We start from the raw sequence: 24601 nt of genomic DNA on the forward strand, positions 1-24601 counted from the left end.
GTTGTGAGCCCCATTATGTATTTTGAGTGATAGCAATGTTTTTACAGTGTTGTAGAATATGTTGGTCCTATATAAGCAACCTAAATAAATAGACCTAGGAATATTAATCTGTGGAATAGCCCAGCAAAAAAAGTAACTCACAGCTCAAATCAATCAGAAAGGGGTTTCTTTTTAGAAGAAAATAACAAATACTTATGAAAATGTGAAAAATTCTAATTCAGAATGTTAATCCATTCGACTGACACTTGGGATCAGGAGAGAAAAACTTGCTCCTTAGGGCTGCCTGAATCATGCATTATGGATGCAACTAGAGCCCATTCCCCTTATCCTTTCCCATCCCTTGGTTTAACTCGATGGAAATTTCTCTTTTTTTCAACCGTACTACAGTGGGTATGGAAAGTATTCAGACCCCTTTACATTTTTCACTCTTTGTTTCATTGCAGCCATTTGGTAAATTCTAAAAAGTTCATTTTTTTTCTCATTAAAGTACACTCTGCACCCCATCTTGACTGAAAAAAACAGAAATGTAGAAATTTTTGCAAATTTATTAAAAAAGAAAAACTGAAATATCACATGGTCATAAGTATTCCGACCCTTTGCTCAGTATTGAGTAGAAGCACACTTTTGAGCTAGTACAGCCATGAGTCTTCTTGGGAATGATACAACAAGTTTTTCACACCTGGATTTGGGCTATGCCATTCTTCCTTGCAGATCCTCTCCAGTTCTGTCAGGTTGGATGGTGAACGTTGGTGGACAGCCATTTTCAGGTCTCTCCAGAGATGCTCAATTGGGTTTAGGTCAGGGTTCTGGCTGGGCCAGTCAAGAATGGTCACAGAGTTGTTCTGAAGCCACTTCTTTATTATTTTAGCTGTGTGCTTAGGGTCATTTTCTTGTTGGAAGGTGAACCTTCGGCCAAGTCTGAGGTCCAGAGCACTCTGGAAGAGGTTTTCATCCAGAATATCTCTGTACTTGGCCGCATTCATGTTTCCTTCAATTGCAACCAGTCGTCCTGTCCCTGCTGCTGCAAAACACCCCCTTGCATGATTCTGCCACCACCATGTTTCACTGTTGGGATTGTATTGGGCAGGTGATGAGCAGTGCCTGGTTTTCTCCACACTGTAAGGCGGCGGTGTTCACACCGTGCAGTAACTGAGGCAGTGACCCAAGCAAGTCCAACATAAACAGCTTTTATTTCAGCAACTCACGGGGTAACAGAAAGTCCTCCGGTTCGCAGCCGGGTTACCAGAAAGTCCATACACAATGGTTGCCGGGGACAACGGCCACACCGGGCCGCTCAGAGCCTGACAGGTGCAGAGCCTTCCCAGGCAGTGGTTCAGCCTCCCTCAATACTGCTGAGGTTTCCTGCTGTGCTCCCAGCAGGTTGCAACAAAGAAGAACACCACTAATAGTTAGTGCAGGAGTTTTAAAGGACCTGTGGCAAGAGCCACTGGAAAACCCGGGTTGGAGGAAGGAGGCCGCCCCACTGCCTCCTGTGACCTCCTCCAAGAAATGAAGGCCCTGCCGGGTTTTACTTAATCTGCCTTAGCCAGGTAGTCTGACCAGGTCATTGCTCACCTTCATTCCTGCATTGCAGCCGCAGCTGTGTGTGTGACTGCAATGCACTCCAATGGATTTTAATAGGTCTCTGTACACATTCTGGGGGATATATAAAGTCCCTCGTATACGATCCCGGTCACTGCCTCACAACACATACCGCTTAGAATTATCACCAAAAAGTTCTATCTTCATCTCATCAGACCAGAGAATCTTATTTCTCATAGTCTGGGAGTCCTTCATGTGTTTTTGAGCAAACTCTATGCGGACTTTCATATGTCTTGCACTGAGGAGAGGCTTCCGTCAGGCCACTGTGCCATAAAAGCCCGACTGGTGGAGGGCTGCAGTGATAGTTGACTTTGTGGAACTTTCTGCCATCTCCCTACTGCATCTCTGGAGCTCAGCCACAGTGATCTTGGGGTTCTCCTTTACCTCTCTCACCAAGGCCCTTCTCCCACATTTGCTCAGTTTGACTGGACGGCCAGGTCTAGGAAGACTTCTGGTGGTCCCAAACTTCTTCCGTTTAAGGATTATGGAGGCCACTGTGCTCTTAGGAACCTTGAGTAATGCAGAAATTCTTTTGCAACCTTGGCCAGATCTGTGCCTTGCCACAATTCTGTCTCTGAGCTGCTTGGGCAGTTCCTTTGAGCTCATGATTCTCATTTGGTCTGACATGCACTGTGAGCTGTTAGGGCTTATATAGACAGGTGTGTGCCTTTTCAAATCAAATCCTATCAGTTTAATTAAACACAGCTGGACTCCAATGAAGGAGTAGAACCATCTCAAGAAGGAAATGGACAGCACGTGACTTAAATATGAGTGCCTGAGCAAAGGGTCTGAATATGTATGACTATGTGATATTTTGGTTTTTCTTTTTTAATAAATTTGCAAAAATTTGTACATTTCTGTTTTTTTCAGTCAAGATGGGGTGCAGAGTGTACTTTAATGTGAAAAAAATGAACTTTTTAGAATTTACCAAATGGCTGCAATGAAACAAAGAGTGAAAAATTTAAAGGGGTCTGAATACTCTAAGTACCCACTGTATGTAACTACGTAACAATGACCTATTTTTGAAGTGAAAAAGGTGACATGGCTGTGTAGCTGCCTGACTGTTGAAAATTGAAACAATTTCATAACCCATCTTTCAAATTCCCAGATACTCCAGCACCACTACTCCTGTAGTTCCCGATCGGTTTCTACATTTACTGAGGTGTGATGATGTAACGCACATCCACATGATCGTTGAAGCCAATCCCTGGCCTCAGTGGTGATCATTGCATGTATGCCACAAGTATATTCACACATGATGGCATCTTTAAGTATATAAGTAGAACATAACCATATTATTAATCTGCATGCTTTTTAAATAGATTGTTAACCATTTATATTTTCTTCTCATCCCACAGACAATTTTTGACAGCTGGTTTATAGCATTTTACTCAGTATTCTTCACTGCTTTTGTAGTCCTGACCATGGGATTACTCGAACAAGTAAGAAAAAAAATCTATATTTTTTTACTGCAGGTATTTGTTAAAATCTAATTTTTTATGTGTGTTAGTGGATTTTTTTCCACATTATTTGTACTGTGTATGTGCTTTAAAATTCAATGGTCTATTCATAGAATGCAGCAAAGATGGAATATTTATATTCTGATATGGCATTAAAATAAAGGTGAATATTTATAAAACAACATTTTAAAAAGTGTTTATTAAAAAAAAATTACAAATTATAGTATGAAATGTTACAAACTTGAACTTCTTCATAGGTTTTAAAATGAAAATTGATTGAACTAAAGTAATATAATTTATTTTTAAAAATGTATGGATGGCCTGTTCTCATTCTTCACTTGTGATCTTGGGAGTGGAGCTTCTGTTGATGAACTCTAACGTTCTAGTATAACAGCATTATTCTTCTCTCTTTGTTTGTGACATGCTCTGTTTTTGCATCAAATGTGATGGACAAGGTGTCTGGCTTAGTAAATGGACAGGACCAGACAACCTGCCTGTTTGTACTGATGTACCATTGGTACTATTTGTAGAATACAGTCAATGCTGTATAGGTTAGTTAGTATTGGGGGTTAGCAGGAAATGTGAAAGAGAGGATAATTACTCTCTATAGAGGTAGATGATATAGGAGCAGTGCAGTGAGTAGCTGCTGCACTTATGAAACATTTTTCATAATATCAGACAGGAAAACTTTTAAAGAGCTTTATACTGCCATTCTAACATGAATTTTTCAAAGTGATCACACCAGCCTCATCAGGTCCAAGACATTTATTTGATAATGTATGAAGTTTATCATTTAAAATCTTGTAACAGACCAACCTTCATTGTTTTATAGTTGTAAAAGAAGACCTTTCACCTGTTCTAGCAGGTTAAACTGACCAGATCATAGAAAATAGGCTGCAGAGCTGAATAAAGTGTAGTTTAAATTTTAAACGTGTCAACTCCATTGCAAAGATATTAGCTTATAAAGCTTAGATTCTTATTTCCCCTTCAATCAAGGTGCATAGATTCACCCTTTTGGACGCGTACATTTCCCCTGCATACAAATACAGATTGTACCCCAAAAAAAAGTTAGTGCTCCCGGTCCTGACTGAGAGCCGGCCACAATGCAAAGGGAGTGTCAGTAAGGGCCGGAGGCGCGGTTACAGCGGCCGATGTGTATTCTCAGAGCGGTGACTGAACCAGCGCTGCCCATGAGTGCTGGCAGGGTGAATAAAGTTCCTTTTTTCCCCGCTGCATTCGGCTGCATGCAGGCGCTGGGCAGCATAATAATAACGCTGTTGACCTGCAGATTAACCACAAATCTGCATGTTAATAGCGTTATTTCTGGTGACAGGTTCCCTTTTAGTGGGGGGAGGGTCCCATTGATTAGAACTTGGTCCATCTCGATTCCGTTCTGTTTTTTTTTTAACTGAACAAAACATTCTGCATCTTTTGTTCCACTAATGTGTAACATCTCTTTTCCTAATTAATTTAATTGCCTGGATAACAAAATATAACACAGAAATGGAATTCAAAATGACGGTGTGAACAGACTTACATTGAATTACATCATAGCTAGAGATGAGCGAATATGTTCGAAAAACGATCAGCAATTTAAAATTCGGCACGAATATGGCACATTCGGATTCATGATCGGACACCCGAGCAATTTTTCTTAAAATCAGCAAAATTCGGTAAAAGTCGGTAAAAGTGCGGGAAATTATTGGGTTGCCACTTTGGCTAGGATAGTGGTGGTGTATGATGAGCGGTGGGGACCAGCATGTCCAGACAACATCACCCATTCCTTGACTAAATCTATGTCTGCCAGGGTGCATTTCACCACAGACACCTGGACGAGTAAGCATGGCTAGGGGCATTACATCTCGCTGACTGGGCACTGGATGACTCTGGTGGCTGTGGGGGCAAGCGGGGAAGGGGCTGCTCCACAACTCTTGGAATCCTCAAGGGTTGCAGGACAAACCTCTGTATTTCACACTTACTCCACTGCTTCCTCCTCCACCTCCTCCAGGGCCTTCACCTGTGCCCTCAACCTCTGCCTTAATGAGACATGCATTCCAACAGTGCACAGCGAATCCCCACCACCTCCGTACAGCGTAGCCAGGGCTCACTGCAATCAGGCAGTCTTCAAATTAATATGCCTTGGAGATCGCAGTAACACAGGAGAAGAATTGTGGACAGCTAACCAGGCTGAGTTTGAGCAATAGCTGTCTCCGCTGAACCTGGAGCCAGGTATTGGACATTTCCTTGCACTGTACACCTTAGAGAGATAGCTGTAGCGGTGACTAATTATTTCTCAATCAGATGCTAATGAGTGCCATAGCCTTATATGTATAGGGAAAACCCCCACTTTATGTACATATTGGAGATATATATTTTTTGCAGTATGCACTTTAATAATGTACTGTGGTGTTTTATTTAATATTCCGATTTTTAGGCACTATATATGCATATATTTATTTATATTAATAATAATCATGGAAGTATATTTGACACTTTAGCACTTTATTACTCTAGAGGTTGATTTCAATAATTTCAAAAGGATCTTGATATTTCAGGTTATAAATTTATTGTGAGAAAAAACTGGCCAATTATATACTATAATACAAAACCTGGTGCTGTGACAAATAGTCCGGCACCAGGTTCAGATTGCCTACTCATGTCCAATATAGAGAAAAAAACGGGAGAACAAAGAGAGTATTTAGCAAAGAGACAAAATCTTTATTTATAATTCATCATCACAGTGATAAAAAGTTATATAGAAAAATAACAAAGCAAAGGGATCAGGAAAAGCAGTGCCAGAAACAAGACAACTCCTGGCAATAGAACTGTTGGGCAGTCCAAAATACGAGGGTACAAACAAATATACAGGCAGAGGGGCACTCCATAAAAATATAACTACAATAAAAGCAGTATATTAATGCAACAGTTCACCCATGAAAGGACAAGAGTCAGTAAGATAAGTATAATCAACCTAACCATGTGCAAGAATCGCTAAGTATTAAATAACAGCAATAAAAAAAGAGAATACAAATTCAGGATGAGATGTACAACTGCCCTATGCCATGTGATGTTAAATAGGGAAATATACAGAAAGTACCCAAAACATGAATGAAATCACTCACCCAGTGGCAGAGTGCCCAGGTGATAGGAAGCCCGCAGGATGCCAGGGGAGCCACAAAAACGTGCTACAAGTGAAAGCGCGCCCCGACGCGCGTTTCGCTCTTCTTTATCAAGAGGCGCTGTACGTGTACCCGGCAGGACCTGATTATATACGCCCACCATTAGTCACATGGTGGATAGAAGAGAAGCACATTGGTGTATAGCGACGCGTGTACCCGGAGCCACGCCCCCCCGCCGCACGCGTCACAGCCGCCAAGTCCCGAGCGCGCGCCAGGTAGCGCGCCTAGGAAACGCCCCCAGGGGCGCGCCAGGGACAGAAGGCAGCCGGACACTAGCGCGGGTCAGCCAGGGACCGGAGAACACGCGCGCCACCAATGTGTAAGAAAAGGTAAATATTAAAGATGCAGATAAAAGACAGAGAGCAAATAACTAAATAGTGTAGTACACATTAAATAAGACAAGAAGCTCTCAGGCACAGACAGATAAGTCAGATGACTAGATGGAGCATCAATATAACAAGGATCCATATAAAATCTCCTAGATGATTAAAATAAGTTCCCAAAAGGATAAATATATATAAGTCCAGGTACATATATGGATACAAGTCAGCATGGAACCATTTCCCACAATAATAGGAAGGATGATAATCAAGAGGCTCTTGAGAGATGCTCCATGTTATCAGCTGTGGGATGTCTTGAACAATCGATGGAAGAAGGTCCATAAGGTGCACAAAGATAATAAGTTAGTAGCCTCGAGTCTAGAAAAGTAAGAAACAACAAAGTTAAAAACCAAATGTTAAAAACCGGCTAAAAACTAGAGCACGGACTATAGATCAGAAAAAGTACGCACTGAGGGAGAACATCACCAAGCAAAAAGGCCAAGTCATAAAAATGAGGAGAAACTCAAATTTTCATTAAGGCCGCGCGGTACCAGGGTGTCCAGGGTACTAATCCATCTGGCCTCTTTTTGTGCAAGGCAAAGTCTGTAGTCACCCCCCCTAGAGCCCAGATGTACCACATCAATCCCATGCACCAAAAGGCTGTGTGGGTCACAATCGTGAACTTGTTTGAAATGTCGTGGTAAAGTTCTGAGCTCACGGGGGTCCGACACAGACTTGGCTGCGCCAATGTCCCGCACATGCTCCCGCACCCGAATCCTCAATTCCCTTGTCGTAAGACCCACAGATTTTCTGACAACTACACGTGGCATAATAAACCACGTGTGTTGTACTACAGGAAATGTATCTGAGGATTCGGTATGTGCGGGAGCCATCGGAATTCGTAAAGGACGAACTGCGAAGGACATTAGCGCAGGCCCTACAATGGCCACATGGATAGGACCCAACCCTTGGACCGCGCGACCCAAAAGGGGTTAGGTGCTGGTGGGACATAATGACTTGAAGTAACCACATCACCCAAATTTCTAGCTCGTCTGGCAGTCATAAGTGGAAATTGTCCCACCACATCCCTCAGGGAAGGCTCCGCCCCAAGAACATTCCAATGTCGTGAGAGGACCCGCCTCATAGTGGCCCACTCATGATTATAAGTGGAAATGAAGCGGGTCCTCTCAGGAAAACCGGAGGAGGGTGATCTCTGAGGAGGATATAGTAGACAACTGCGGGGGGTGCTGCGGGCCCTACCATAGCCACGGCCGATGCAACGATTACTGTAGCCTCTCTGTTTGAAGCGTTGTGTTAGAACTGCCGCCTGCTTTTCAAAGTTGGCTTCCGTCGAGCAAATACGCTTAATCCTGAGGAATTGTCCGACCGGGACAGCCCTGATAGTAGAAGGGGTATGACCGGAGGCAGCGTGCACCAAAGAGTTCACAGCTGTGGGCTTCCTGTAGACGTCAGTCTGAATGAGGGAGTGCGAGTCCACCACCAGAGTGACGTCCAGGAAGTCCAAGCGTGTAAGGCTGTGAGTATACGTTAATTTAATGCCCCACTCATTGGTGTTAAGTCGCCTCATAAAATCATCGAGCTCCTCCGCCGAACCCCGCCAAAAGAATAGGACATCATCAATATACCTGAGCCATGCCACGACCTGGTCAGCGCCCAGCACACCATCGCCCCCAAAGATGTCCCTCTCCCATGCACCGAGGAAGAGGTTTGCATACGATGGCGCACAGGCCGCCCCCATGGCCGTGCCACGTCGCTGCAGGTATATCGTGTAAATTTATTGTGTCTGCTGTGAATTGTATAGACAATATATATGGTTGAGCCCCAGTGCATTTTTTAGCATCCTTTCCTTTTTACATGTTTTTTTAAAGAAATTAATAATAAAATGTATATTTTTTTAATCAACATATGTGTCACTTCTTAACTCAGCGGGTAATATGTAGTACCTAATGAGTGTTGTTTATTGATGTTATATTCTTGAAGTGCTAAATGGTATTATATTCAGGACGTATTTTGATAGAAAGTCTACTGAAATTGATGCCACTTTGGTGGTGTCAGCCCCTAATTTAGGGAAATGTGAACACTCCTGGTTGGGTCTCCATCTGCTGGGTCGGCTGTAGTGGAAGAGGTCTCGGTCCTCATTATACTTCTTCTACCCTACTGAAATTGATGCCACTTTGGTGGTGTTAGCCCCTAAATTTTTGAAAATGTGGAGACTCCTGGTTGGGTCTCCTTCTGCTGGATTGGCTGTAGTGGAAGAGGTGTCAGTTCCCATTATACTATTTCCACTCTACTGAAATTGATGCCACTTTGGTGGTGTCAGATCCTAATTTAGGGAAATGTGAACATTCCTAGTTGGGTCTCCATCTGCTGGGTTAGCTGTAGTGGAAGAGGTGTCGGTCCTAATTATACTATTTCTACTCTGGTGAAATTTATGTCACTTTGATGCTGTCAGCCCCTAAGTTTTGGAAATGGGGAGTCTCCTGGTTGTGTCTCCTTCCTGTGTATTGCCTGTAGCAATAGGCCTCCCAGAACGGCAGGCATCCACTTACTTTCACTCAACTACCCATGTTACTCTCCTTAAATTTTTGTACCAATACTAATCTACTATGAAATAGATTTTTCTGCCATCTGAGTGTGGCTGAGCTTTAAAACTGGTTGAGCTGTTGCATGTGGTATCAGGGCTCTCAGCACAGCAGACCTACACTGATCCCTCACCCACCTCATCTTAAATTGAAGTTCAATTCAAAGCTGTAAATGCTAGCCCAGACCCTGATACCTCATGCATGGCCCATAGCTGATTGCTGCTGTGCCATTATAAAATTTGTACTGTGGGTCAATTGAGGCCACTTTCCTGGTGTCTGCATCTAATTTGATCTGTTTTGGTAGCTTTTGGGTCAGTTTGAACGTGTTGTGTTTGCATTTGGTTTTGCCTCCTATTGAATGGTGTTTGGCTATGTTCGGTGAATTAATCGGTGAATATTGCAAATTCGGCGATCAGAAACCGAACCGAACATTGAAATGTTCGCTCATCTCTAATTATATCCACCTATAGGTAACGGTAGAGAGTCGGTTTTCTTCCTTGCGCGGGATAGCTATTCTGCATACTTCTCTGCCTGCCAATAGCATAGAGAATGCTGAACCATAACCATTTTACTATATGTATGTATTAATATATCATAAAATGTAATTGAACTGATCACCAAATACTACAAAATGGAAAAAATATATAGCTTATTTTTTTATACTTTATTTTATGTATTTGTAGTTTAAATATCTAAACTATTTTTCTTTTCTTTTAAGGATGTGAATGCTAAAATGAGTTTACAACTTCCTGAATTATATGAAGTTGGACAGACGGGTTCTCTCTTCACTTACAAGATATTTGCGTGGTCTTTTATAAAAGGGATATTAACCTCTTTAGCATCATTCTTTGTTACCTACGGAGCATGCACAGATGCTGTAGGCCCTGGTAGCACCTGTGACTATCATTCATTTGCAGTTATAACAGCAACTTCAATTTTTCTGGCTGTTACCGTGGAGGTAAGATGATACCATCATAAATGTATTTCAGCGGCTCAAAGATTTTAAGGTGAATTCCCAAACTGTAGATATTGTAGTAAAAAAATCTGCGACTGAAAATAAATTCCATTAATTTTGTTTGAGATGAATGATACAGTTGCAGAACTTTCTGCAATAAATCTACAGCAAATAAGCAAGGTGTAAACATATCCTTAGGCCATTTTCAAATGTAGCGTAAATGCTGCGTTATTCTGCTACTATTTTTCTCTGTGTTTTCTACAGGTGTTCACAACAAACTGTGCAATAACAATCTGCTCTGTTTACTGCAGTTTTGCTATGTTTTTGTATGTGCTTTCCTCCTTATTTGATGTGTTCTTGGTGCAGCTTTGAAGCAGCATTTTTAATGTGTATTTTTTATAGCACAGAAAGCTTTTGATTTTGCAATTAAATATGCAACTAGTATTTTTACAACCTTTTTTTAAAGGTTCCACATTGAAGCCAATGGAGAATAAATGGCATGCACAGGGTGCAGGAGTTTTCATGGGATTACATTCACTTTGCATGGATAGTTAAATGCAACAGATTTTCTGTCCAAAAAAACGCAGCATTTATGCTACGTTTGAACATTGCTTAAATGTAGGCTGTGTCTAAACGTATGTGGCTTACAGTTGTGCTCAAAAGTTTACATACCCCGGCAGAATTTTTCCTTTCTTGGCCTTGTTTCAGAGAATACGAATGATAACAAAAAACTTTTTCTCCACTCATGGTTATTGGTTGGGTGAAGCCATTTATTGTCAAACTGCTGTGTTTTATCTTTTTAAATCTTAATGACAACCAAAACTATCCAAATGACCCTGATCAAAAGTTCACATACCCTGGTGATTTTGGCCTGATAACATGCCCAGAATTTGACACAAATGGGTTTGAATGGCTAAAGGTAACATCCTCACCTGTGACCTGTTTGCTTGTAATCAGTGTGTGTGCATAAAAGCTGAGTGAGTTTCTGCAGCAGTTCCCCAGTAATATGATGTCCCTCACAGTCCTTCCACACAGAGTGATGCCCTCACAGCCAGCAACACAATATGATTCCTTCGTAGCCCCCTCACAAAGAATGATGCCCCCACAGATCTTCACATACACAATAATCTCCTCACAGTCTTCCCACACACAGTATGATGCTTTCCACAGTTGAGCCCACATAGTATGATGCCCTCACATTTCCTGCAGAGAGAATCATGCCCCCACCGTCCTCACCAAGCGTGATATTTGCCTGTGTCCTGCCTCTCTGCTACTTTGATGGTCTCTGCTGCCAATCATATGACCTAAGAATGTCAAGTGACATGGAGGTCCTTGCAGATACTTCAGTTTCTAGCCAATCTGTTTGCTATTTTTCACATAATTTTATTCAAATTAAAGTTGGGACATACACAAACCTCCTGGAACACCAGGACAGCTCTCAAAATTCGGGACTGTCCCACCAAAATACCAAACAAAGAATAAAGCAATTACTCTTAACAAATATACAGCCTACTTACTAAAATTAAACAGAAGAGATGTGCAAAGTATAACAAAGAAACAACAAGGTGAAGTTTGTTCAAAGCTCACAGACTGACTCCAAACATCAATACAATGTCAGAACATCTAAATGAATCTATCATCAGGAAATGCCTGCTGGGGAACATAATATAAAGATGCATCCAAAAGGTGATAGGTGGACAAAGGAAAACATCTGTTTTAAACTAGACAGACTGCAGCCAGAAAACAGAACCCAAACATTCACAGAAAAATGTGTCTCCTGTGGCTTGGCTGAAAGCCATATCAAAAATGGGGAAAGGGGGAAAGGGAAAAAAATGTGGATATATAATCATTAAAATTCATATGCTTTATTAGATTTATTTAAAAGTTTTGAAAGAGTAAAATTACTCATGCATCCACAGATGCATATAAGGTAACCATCCTAGTTTTGGACGGTACCCACTGATAAATCTGGTTAGATGGTGTGTTGGATTAATTTAGAATGCTATAGCCCCGTCCCTTAATTCATTAGGCTATAGCTGTATATTATACATTGCCCCTTTGACAGATATGTGCACTGATAGTCACAGTGAATAGTCACTGCGACCTGACTCTCAGATAGAGTATCCAGTTATTAAATTTCTTGTCTATCCTCACCCCAGTTACATGTATGTGTGCAAATGGGGTGCTTGGTGTTATCATAACAGACTATGCACTGTGATTCCACTACTGCACATATCATATGTCAGCCTGCCTGCCGGCACAGCTGATCACCGCTGATAGAAATAAAGGAAAAAATTTCCTGGCCGCTGAGCGTCAGGCGATCTATGTTATAAAGATTTATCAATCTTCACCCCAGCCAGGATGACTCCTCACATCTATGATCTCACTGCCTGCATATCCGGCTCACATGCACGGTCTGGCATGGTAACATCAAGCACCCCATTTGTAATGATTATACAATACACTTGGCTGAGGTGAAGATTCAAAACTAGGATGGTTACCTTATATGCATCTGTGGATGCATGAGTAATTTTACTCTTTCAAAACTTTTAAATAAATCTAATAAAGCATATGAATTTTAATGATTATATATCCAGATTCTTTTCCCTTTCCCCATTTCCCCTTTTTTGATATGATTTAATTGGTGGTGTACATCTGTGGATATAGATAGGTCTGATGAGATTTGACTATGCTTCTTGGCTGAAAGCCACAAACACAAGCTCAAGGAATCAAATCCATGAGCAAGACAGTTTCAACAGCATGGTGGAAGAGTACGTGTCCACACGTCTCCACATACTGATTGATGGGTTTGGCCCATTTAACTTCTGGGTCTCCAAATTGGACACATGGCCTGAGCTTGCCCTTTACGCCTTGAAGGTGCTGGCCTGCCCTTTCGGAATGTGTGCTGTTGAAACATGTGTTTAGCACGGCAGGAGGTGTGATCACAGACAGGCACATGTGCCTGTCCACAGCCAACTTGGACAAGCTCACATTCATTAACATGAACCAGGTGTGGATCCCACGGTACTTGTCCATACCTTTGGCTGAATATAGAAGTATACCAGCCGCACCCAGCCATTGTTAGACTCCAACCCAGTTTGTTTGTTTTACTTTCCATTCACAATGTTTTGGGGCCTACTCAAATTTAATAAAAAAAAAAAAAGAGAGTGTTTTGATAGTACACCCACACAGGCTTTTTTCAGAGTACTCCCACAGAGACACGTGCAGAGTACATACACAGATTTTTCTGGCAAATTATTCCCACAGACACGGTTGCAGAGTAGAAAAATTTGTTTTTATGCACACTAATCCCGCTGACACGGGTGCAGAGTATAACTATTTTTTAGGCCCACAACTCATGCAGACACAGCAGTACAGTATAATTATTTTTTAGGCACATTACTAGCACAGACACAGCTGTACTAGGAGTACACAGAGAGGTACACATTATACACATAGGCTTTTTGGCACAGTACTCCCAGAGGCTTTTTGGCACAGTACACACAGAGACGTTTTGGCACAGTACACACAGACATTTTGGCACAGTAGATGTAGCACCCTGAGGATTCGGCTGCTACAGGGGTATTACACCTCAAGCCAGAGGTGTGATATTCCACTCCCGGGTAAGGATGGAGTGTGGAACTGAGCTAGTAGGCTGCATACACTACACACATCCCATTTCCGAGGAACAGACCGACGGTACTCCCACTAGAGAAATGTGCAGGTACGACAGTGTCTGTTCCTGGCTGGAGTGGGAGGGGGGTGGAACATCCCAGTAGTGTAGGGGCAGATAGGGGGAGCAGTCTGGGTAATGCTAGGAGCTCATTGGGTGCTGGTCACCTGAGCTCACACATAGAGGGAGTATATAAGGTGGGCACCATCTTAGGACAGGGTCTTTTGTAGAGTCAGAGGAGCAGAGCAGAGAAGCTCAGCCAGAAGGGCTGACACGGAGTTGTGGTTCCGGCTGGGCCCAGCTCCAAGGCCAAGAGAGAGAGAGGAGTCAGAAGGACCCAGAGAAAACAAGAGGGAACTCCAAGAACCCAAAATTAGATCAGAGGGTGAAGAGTTGGCAACAGGGTACCGGATCCCAAGCTGGCAGAGAGAAAAGCACACCTTAGCCAGAGACCGGAGGTCGTGGGCAGGATCTGCCACGACCCTCACCAAATCCACCAGGAAGGCAGACCAAGTATAGGGTCAGGGAACCCAGAGGAGGTGTACCCACCAAGAGACCCGAGGGAGCCGGACATAGGTGGATCCCTGGTGAGAACGGCCAGAAGAGAGGGAAAGTCAGACAGGAGCTCAGGACCACGCTCCAGAACTGCCTGGGGGTTAGCCGAGTCCAGGACCTGGTGGACGCAGCACGGCTCGGGTGGTCGCTTCAGGCCAGAGTGACCATAAGAACACCCGTAAGTAAAAACCCCTGAACTGCACAGCCCGACTCTGAGTCTTCTTGCTGATTCATCCTGCACCTTCACAACCACCATCCTCTACATCTGACCCCCTGAGGCTATACCCCTCCCGTTGGGGGTTATACTACCAAAGCTGCACACATACCAACAGCCTCAGCGGACCCTGCTGCAGCGGCGGCCTTTTGACCGCAAATCAACGGGTGGCGTAGTCGACACAAAGAACTCTAATAACATCTGTAGGACTGCCACACACTGAGCTTGACACCCTGGGCACGGACCGGGTCACAGCCACTCGGAGACTACAACCCCCATCTGATCCGGCTCCGGGTATCCCCCAAACAACACTGGCCCAGGGGGCGCGTCAACTTTGGCGTAGTCGGCAGGATAACGTGCCCGCAACAACCGGGTACTGCGTGCCTGAAGAAAAGTTCACCGTTACCTCAAAAAGAAGTCTCCCGCCGGTTCCGGAGGGTCCCCGCCAACGGACCCCATCACAGGTCGTTTCCCGCCGGTTGTCCGCCATTTGCAGCTTTTTCCCGCCATTTCCGAAGATTTCCCGCCTTGGAAGAGCGGACGCCATTATGGGCGTGCCAGAGGGTGGCAAAAGGCCACCTCCCATCGTGGGCCAGGTCGAAGAATGGCGCCAAAAGCGGAAACCGCGCCCACCAACAGAGACTGTGATGCTGGAAGTGTCCATCAGCGTGAGAGAACTGCCCCTGGAACTGAAGTTGCCCCGGGACCATCCTCAATGTGGGCGGAGACAGAACAAGAGAACGAAGATGGGTGCAGCCTGGAGGAGTCTGGAGAGAGCGCACCCGGAGACAAGACGTCTGGAGGAGAGTCCAGAGAGAGCGTACCCGGAGATGGAGGGAGAGACAGGCAGCACCGACCCAGTGGTCAGGAGCCTGCTGCAAGCAACGACCCCACTAGGCTTAGTGGAGGTCCTGGCACAGCTCCCCCGAGACCGGGAGTGTGCACAGACTGCGCTGGAGAGCCTCGCACGGAGGATGGCCCGGGTGCAGCGAGAGACGTTGGCGGAGTGGAGCCGAGAGATGGCCCAGCAGACCGGAACCCGTCAGCGGAGCACGCCACCCGAGACGAGGAGACAGACCGCCTCTGAGGATGGCGCAGGAGGAATGAAGGCAGGAGACGGCGCCGAGAAGGGAGCTGAACGGACGGAGGCAGGTAAAGGGGACGTCTCTACCTCGAGCCGGGAAACCGCGTGCCTGCCCCAGCTCCCCGTCGCAGAGCCCGAAATTCCCCCTGCCGTGCCCGTCGCTGCATCGTCACCGCCGCCGACTAGGCCTCAACCGGAAACCGCGGCCGCGACCCCTGTGACGTCACACGCCTCGACCTCGAGCGTGACCAAACAGGAAATACCATCGGCCTGGTCGCAAGGCCTAGTACCTCCGGGCGCCGCAATACCAACAGCGCCCCCTACCTCCGCGGAGCCACCGGCCTGGTCGCAGGGCCGAGTAACCCAGGGCGCCGCCGTTCTTACGGTGCCCTTTGCCTTTAGGGTGCCCCAAGCCTGGTCGCAAGGCCTGGTCGACCCGGGCGCCGCTACCATCAACGCGCCCTCAACATCTAGAGTGCCGCACCTGGGTGAAAATCTATTTGCCCAGCATACGTGCCCGGATGGGCAGCCCTTTGTATGGCCCCAGGAGTACATTCAGCTGGAACTCCAGAGAGCAAGGCCCATGTGCGAGCCCCTGATTCCAGCTCCGAAGCCTGTAAAGAGGACCTCACCCCCGCTGGAGGAGGCACAGTTTGAGTGGGACCCCACCGGAGAAGACCTCATGGGGTTCACTCAGGAGACTCGGGCGGCCGCAGCGGAGCGTGCAGAGTGCTGCCGCCAGCAGCTCGAGGTCTTCGAGAGGGAGCGGAGAGAGAGGCGGGTCCGGGAACAGCAGATGCAGATAAGGAGCGCGGAGCAGAAGAGCCGGACCAGGAGGAAACCCCGTGCAGCTCATGGTCCCCGTGCCACTGGGACTGTGATAAAATTCAACATGCAGCATGGGTGGGGCTTCATTAGAGACCATCATACCCCCGGCGACGTCTTTGTGACCCGCAGAGACGTAGAAAGCCATCTGCCGGAGGGACACAGAGGTCGTGACCTGTACGTAGGGGACGAGGTCACCTTCACCCGGCACAAGTGTGCCAAAGGACCCTACGCCCTCCATGTGCATCGCCTGACGGAGGAGGAGCTGCGGTGTGAGGAGGAGCAAGAGGACCCGGACGGGTCTGAAGAATCTAAAGAAGGAGCAGGAGGACGCCGTCGTTGAAGTACGGTAGAGAGAGACTGTACATAGTTACCCGTCAGGGTATAAGAACTGTTCTAGTTAAAATATAGTCCCCGTTGGGACCAGCAAATTGAACTGAAACCCGTGTGTCCCTATTCCCACTGACCGAGGACTGAGAGCGGTCATTCCTCCCTAATACCTGGCCGAGGACTGAGAGCGGCCATATTCCCTTGTATATAGTTGCGCTTCCTAAGGCGCCCCCTACCGGTTTTATAGGAAACCGTTTTCTTCCAAGAGAGACTGTCGCACCTTACCCGGTCACAAGTTGCACCGTGGCCGGAGGAACAAGAATGTTATTTATGAAAAGTTTTATATGAAAAGTTTGATAGCTGATAATATATATGATGTTTTATATGTTGATGTTTATGAAAAAAAATTGTATGTTTTGATGTTTTGTTATCTTACAGCCCGAGGACGTGCTGTGATTTACCAGGGGGGAATGTAGCACCCTGAGGATTCGGCTGCTACAGGGGTATTACACCTCAAGCCAGAGGTGTGATATTCCACTCCCGGGTAAGGATGGAGTGTGGAACTGAGCTAGTAGGCTGCATACACTACACACATCCCATTTCCGAGGAACAGACCGACGGTACTCCCACTAGAGAAATGTGCAGGTACGACAGTGTCTGTTCCTGGCTGGAGTGGGAGGGGGGTGGAACATCCCAGTAGTGTAGGGGCAGATAGGGGGAGCAGTCTGGGTAATGCTAGGAGCTCATTGGGTGCTGGTCACCTGAGCTCACACATAGAGGGAGTATATAAGGTGGGCACCATCTTAGGACAGGGTCTTTTGTAGAGTCAGAGGAGCAGAGCAGAGAAGCTCAGCCAGAAGGGCTGACACGGAGTTGTGGTTCCGGCTGGGCCCAGCTCCAAGGCCAAGAGAGAGAGAGGAGTCAGAAGGACCCAGAGAAAACAAGAGGGAACTCCAAGAACCCAAAATTAGATCAGAGGGTGAAGAGTTGGCAACAGGGTACCGGATCCCAAGCTGGCAGAGAGAAAAGCACACCTTAGCCAGAGACCGAAGGTCGTGGGCAGGATCTGCCACGACCCTCACCAAATCCACCAGGAAGGCAGACCAAGTATAGGGTCAGGGAACCCAGAGGAGGTGTACCCACCAAGAGACCCGAGGGAGCCGGACATAGGTGGATCCCTGGTGAGAACGGCCAGAAGAGAGGGAAAGTCAGACAGGAGCTCAGGACCACGCTCCAGAACTGCCTGGGGGTTAGCCGAGTCCAGGACCTGGTGGACGCAGCACGGCTCGGGTGGTCGCTTCAGGCCAGAGTGACCATAAGAACACCCGTAAGTAAAAACCCCTGAACTGCACAGCCCGACTCTGAGTCTTCTTGCTGATTCATCCTGCACCTTCACAACCACCATCCTCTATATCTGACCCCCTGAGGCTATACCCCTCCCGTTGGGGGTTATACTACCAAAGCTGCACACATACCAACAGCCTCAGCAGACCCTGCTACAGCGGCGGCCTTTTGACCGCAAATCAACGGGTGGCGTAGTCGACACAAAGAACTCTAATAACATCTGTAGGACTGCCACACACTGAGCTTGACACCCTGGGCACGGACCGGGTCACAGCCACTCGGAGACTACAACCCCCATCTGATCCGGCTCCGGGTATCCCCCAAACAACACTGGCCCAGGGGGCGCGTCATAGACACAAAGTTTTTTTGGCACAGTACTCCCAGAGGCTTTTTGGCACAGTACACACAGGCTTTTTGGCACAGTACACACAAAGGCTTTTTGGCACAGTACAAACAAAGGCTTTTTGGCACAGTACAAACAAAGGCTTTTTGGCACAGTGCACGCAAAGGCTTTTTGGAACAGTACTCCCAGAGGCTTTTTGGCACAGTATTCCCAGAGGCAGGGTTGCAGAGACTTAAAGGCACAGTTATGTTTTTAGGCACAGCTACAACTCGTACAGATATAGCGATAGAGTAGATTTTTTTTAGACACACACTACTCACAAAAAAACTCTGCAGAGAAAAATTATTTTTTATACACACTGCTTGCAAAAAAATGCTACAGAGTACAATTTTTTTTTGCACACACTACTTGCAAAAAAACGGTGCATGGTACACTTATTTTTTACACACACTACTCGTATAGACACAGCGGTACAGTAAAATTATTTGTTTGGCCTACAAATGGAAAAGAGACGGCTGCTGCTGAGATTTATTTATTTGCTACACTGCTAGAAAACACACAGCGGTAATGAAAAATTATTTCTTTGGCCTAGAAATGGCAACGAGATGGCTGATGCCAGTTATTTGTTTGCAACACTGCTAGAAAACACACACCGGACCAGAAAAGTAATTATTTGGGCCTAGAAATGACAACAGGATAACTGATGCCAATTATTTATTTCACAGACTACTAGGAAACACACAGTGGCTTAAAGGACAGTACTCCCACAGATGGGGAGGGTGCTGAGTACACACAGCGGATTAAAGGACATTACTCCCACAGATATGGGTGCAGAGTACACACAACGGCTTAAAGGACAGTACTCCCACAGGCAGGGGACTGCAGAATACATACAGTGGCTTAAGGGACTGTACTCCCACAGATATGGGTACAGAGTACACACAGCAGATTAAAGGACAGTACTCCCACAGGCGAGGGGAGTGCAGAGTACACACAGCGGATTAAATGACAATAGTAGCACAGTACCAACACAGATATGGGTTGCAGAGTACACACAGCATTTTTTTTGCAGAAAGCGCAGTCAGAATCTGTCCCTCACTTCTGCTTGCCTCTTATCCCTACACTAATAGAAGAATAATGGCGGCGGCACTTGTGATCCGACCTTTATGCAGGCTGGGTCATGTGCTGCACTGGCCAATCACAGCCATGCCAATATTTGCCGAACTTTCTCATTCGGGTTCCTTCATCCCTAATTCTGGACGGATTGGATCTATGTAAATTTGAGAAGAAACATAGAAGACATTAGAAATAGGCCTGAGGAAAGAAAGGAGGTTAAAATTACATAACTAAAATGAGCAGACCATTAATGATAACAAGTGAATGACTTTTAAAAAAACAGTCTTAGACAGATCTATGCATGGTAAAAAGCCCAGCAGCTTTCCTAGTATGCACTGTAAAGAAGTTCTGTGTAGCATGGTTATGTAACACTATCTGTTTAAAAGCTGGGAGCAGCATCAGGCTTGTAAAGACACGCCCCCACTTCCTGTTATGAGTCCTGCTTGTCAGTAATTATAGATAGATTAGTCTTGACAGCAGGCAATGGACTGCAAGTTGCTCAGAAGGGAGACATCTAGGCCCCAATATTTTATTGTGTACGCACCAGAATTCTTGCTTAAAATTGTTTTTGTGACTTTTGACATTTTCATGACAGTTTTGGGTAGCTCTAACAGAATGGGCAAAGCTGTGGAGGAGTCGGGGTGGGATAGGGCATGGTGAAGCCCATCTGACAAATTCATTAAAAGTGGCAGTGTTCCTTACACCAGAAATGTTACTCCAGTCACACAAGAACACACGCCACTGATAAGATTCGCCTAATTTATTAAGTGGCATGTACCTTATAATGAATTAAGTTTGTCTTATTCCTGCATACCCATCATTAAGACTGGTGTACAAAATGCCAGTATTAATGAATCAGGCCTAGTGTCCTTAACTTTAGAGCTATTTTTTACTTAAAAAATGATTTTGTAACAAAAGTATATTAAACTGGTCATGGTGTCTACTCTTGAAATCTAATAAATGCAAGTTTGTTTAAACTATAATGTCCATTTAAAATCATCATCATTTTTTTTAAATCTACAGATCATTTTTGAAATATCTTTCTGGACACTCGTGTCGGTACTTGCATTCATAATCAGCCCAGTGCTTTATTTTCTGTTGACTTTTATCACTCAATCAAACCGGCTCTTCAAACATATGCCAACCATGTTTCAGTTTCCTGGTAAGTAATTTGTCTACTATTGTACTTATCTCACAATTCATTTTAATACATTGTATCCCTTAGTGTCTTTTACTATAGTCAAAATTCTTTGTTTCATCATAATCATTTTTGACTTTTATTTCGATTTTACTAGTTGATTTTTCGAAAAGAAAGAAATAAAGCCATAGATAATTATCAAAAAGTCATTCAGCAAACATGGTAGTTGTATGCAACCTAGCATCACTACCTTTGTGTTAGTTAAAATATCCTGTAATTGTAATTATTTCAAAAGAGACAAGACTCTAGGACATCTGTTATCTGTATGTAAATATGATGTGTAAAGTAAAAGTAGTCTAACAGGACAACATGTCATAATAATGTCAGAATATCTCCATGTAAGACAGCTTGCCCTAAACTGAGTCCTTTGGTACCAAAATCTGTGAGATGCTTTTGTAGAAAATGTTCTTTAAATTATCATGCAAATTAAGAGGACAGTTGACAATGTTGCACAGTCAGAAGTAAATTCCCTCAGTCAATTTGGCTGGCCAGCTCCTCCCCCCTCAGTTCACTGATTGACAGTGCTGCCTTCATGTTGGCTACTGCTATTGCATAGATGCCAATAATCATAGTAATGACACATGTGCTGAAGTGAACAGTCTTTCTTCTGGAGTTGACTGTCTCCATGTTGATCCTAACAACACAGTGATGATCTACATGCGCCAGATTTCAGTTGAAATTGAACTCCAGTCCTCACGGCTCCCACCAGATCAGGTTTACCAGATCTCCTTAACATTGCACAGGTGAGAGATCCTGTGGCAATTTCAGATGACTTGATAATAATTCCATCACCCATGCAATACTGAGGAAATCCTAGAAATATGATGTGTTGGGGGCCGTGAGGACTGGAGTTTGTTATATGATTCATACTGCCCATGCTGTCATATGATTGATGCTGCCTAAATTGAGGACAGCATGAAACCAAGCCTAGCTTCACGACAGCAGCCAGGTATGTTTTTCCCTGAAAAGAGAAAATGTACAAGGTGTCAGGGATTCCCCAGAGAGACGACACCAGGGAGACATTATATCTCGCCGTTGCCGTCACTCTGTCAGGATTTCGTCAGGGATACGCGAGCACACGGTCCCGATTACTTGCTACGTAGGTATCGGCAAGTGACTCCAACGCATGGAATATGTGTCTATGCCCTCCTTACGGTCACTGTCAGCTTCACGATAGCACGATTATTAATATTATTCGCTGCCACCACCAGCTGAGTTTGAAATATAATACAGGCCTGGCCGGACACCTGAGTTCTGGTAGCATATGGCTTCGGGGGAGGGAATGATTACAGGACAAAAGAAACATAAAATGTAATAGTTCTATTTAATCCAAAAGGGAGGCAGTGTTTATGAAAAATATACAAGATTTTACAAAGGAGACATTACAATACATAAGCAGTTACACTAAAATAATAAGGATTAAAAAAGAAACTTACTCTATACAGTTCCCAGGGACGAATCAGCATAGGTGGAGGGGAGACGCTCCAGATTTGACTGTTATCGAATAGGATTCGATGCTATATTAAATATACACTCAGCAAGAATATTGATCAATCTTCCGTCGGCTCTCTTATGCCAAAGGGGAAGATCGGCCCACAAGCCTCTGTGATGACATCATGTGGGCTTGGGCTCTACCCTTCATGTCTGTATTAAAAATCTGGTTTTTGGGATAAGTTATCTCTGGTTGATCCCAGAAGCCCAAAAATGGTACCATATTTTCTATTATGATTTTACCTTCGTTTAGAGACCACGCATCACGCATAGCGTACCTGCGATCCATCATTCTAGTGTTTTTGCATTACTGCTCCCCGAAGGGGCTTACAGAAATGGAAAAATAAGCATATGGTTCCTTTGCTGACCCTGCTGCTAAAAATATAGGTCCTGTTTTTATCGTATGTATGGAACTTTAGTAATTCCATATTTCATATCGGCTCCCAAAATCCTGCAGTCTGCAGCTGGGGAATTGTCTTAATTATTTGTGAGTGCCTTTGAACTTAACGAGCTACGTCCTCCTCTCTGTGTCAGAGGAAAACACATTTGTATGCTAAACGGGCTCTGTAGCACCTCTCTTGTTCCACCATTTGTCTACCTAGACACTTTTCCTGTGTGCTGAGACTTGCTTACAGGCAGCTGCATGGAGTGTTAATTTGCATAGGAGACACTGTAGATTGTCATCTTCAGACAAATACTATAGGGGAGGGGTGAGAGGGAATCAGGGTTCTGGGAGAGAGAGACTTCTTAATATCCTCTTAATATCTATGACAAGGGAGAATAAAAGCTCTTCAATAATTCTCAATATTTCCCTGACACAAAGTATCCATAAAGTCTGGATACATAGGAATTATTTTTAACTATAATTTTAATTAATTTAATCTATAATATAATCCTGGGAGCGTAACTCTGCCTGAAGCCTTTATAGACTGCGCAAGCGCTACGCGCCTGCGCAGTCTGGGCCCCACAGAGAAACGCATCCACATCCTAAACGAGGATGAGGACTGTGGCCCAGGAGATCGCGGTATGCATAAGCACTGAATGCATACCGCGATCTCCTGAACAACAACTTACCTATCCGGGATTGCCGCAGGGTCTCTTCGGGCCGGAGGCCGGGAGATGAATCCACCGTCAGAAATGGCATGCACATAACGCACTTCTGGCGCAGTTTTATTGAAGACACACTTGCCGTTCGTGCTTTCCGGTTCCACAGTCCCACAGCAGCACATGACAGAATGGGGGCACAGGATGGCAGCAGCACATGGCAGAATGGGGGGCAGGATGGGAGCAGCACATTACATAATGGGGGCGCAGGATGGCAGCAGCACAAGACAAGATGGGGGCACAGGATGGGAGCACCACATGACAGGATGAGGTCAGCACATACCAGAATTGAGGCGCAGGATGGGAGCAGCACATGACAGGATGGGGGCGCAGGATGGGAGCAGCACATGACAGGATGGGGGTGCAGGATGGGAGCAGCACATGACAGGATGAGGGCGCAGGATGGCAGCAGCACATGACAGAATGGGGGCGCAGGATGGCAGCAGCACATGACAGAATGGGGGCGCAGGATGGCAGCAGCACATGACAGAATGGGGGGCAGGATTGGAGCAGCATATAACAGGATGAGAGCGTAGGATGGGAGCACCACATGACAGGATGGGGGTGCAGGATGGGAGCAGCACATGACAGGATGGGGGCACAGGATGGGAGTAGCACATGACAGGATGGGGGTGCAGGATGGGAGCACCACATGACATGATGGGGTCACCACATACTTGGATGGGAGCACCACATGACAGGATGGAGTCAGCACATACCAGGATGGGAGCACCACATGACAAGATTGGGGCGCAGGATGGCAGCACATCACAGGATGAGGGCGCAGGATGGGGGTAGCACATGACAAAATGGAGGTGAAGGATGGAGGCGGACAAAACAGGATGAGGGCACAGGATGGGGGCTGCACATGACAGGATGGGGGCGCAGGATGGGAACAGCACATGACAAGATGAGGGCGCAGGATGGGGGCTACACATGACAGGATGGGGGCGCAGGATGGGAACAGCACATGACAGCATGGGGGCGCAGGATGGCAGCAGCACATGACAAGATGAGGGCGCAGGATGGGGGTAGCACATGACAGGATGGGGACGCAGGATGGGAACAGCACATGACAGGATGTGGGGCGCAGGATACCAAAGAATGAGCCAGACTTGTGCAAGTCCACAATTCTCTTCCTGATATCTTGGCTGATTTCTTTAGACTTTCCCATGATGCTACACAAAGAACAGTGTGTTTCAGGT

The 24601-nt window shown here is 45.4% G+C and overlaps 1 protein-coding gene across 1 annotated transcript in view; it reads left to right on the forward strand.

The window, feature by feature from the left end:
- ATP8B3 (ATPase phospholipid transporting 8B3) overlaps positions 1 to 24601 on the forward strand; it is a 1018530-nt gene that overhangs the window by 775543 nt on the left and 218386 nt on the right. The window contains exons 24-26 of the mRNA XM_073686335.1: positions 2961 to 3044; positions 9883 to 10122; positions 20627 to 20765. Coding sequence (XP_073542436.1) covers positions 2961 to 3044; positions 9883 to 10122; positions 20627 to 20765 — 463 coding nt within the window. The remainder of the gene's footprint in view (positions 1 to 2960; positions 3045 to 9882; positions 10123 to 20626; positions 20766 to 24601) is intronic.

Source organism: Phyllobates terribilis, unplaced genomic scaffold, assembly GCF_046119375.1.
Source record: "Phyllobates terribilis strain yellow unplaced genomic scaffold, ASM4611937v1 Scaffold_1__5_contigs__length_1240528914, whole genome shotgun sequence".
Taxonomy (NCBI): Eukaryota; Metazoa; Chordata; class Amphibia; order Anura; family Dendrobatidae; genus Phyllobates; species Phyllobates terribilis.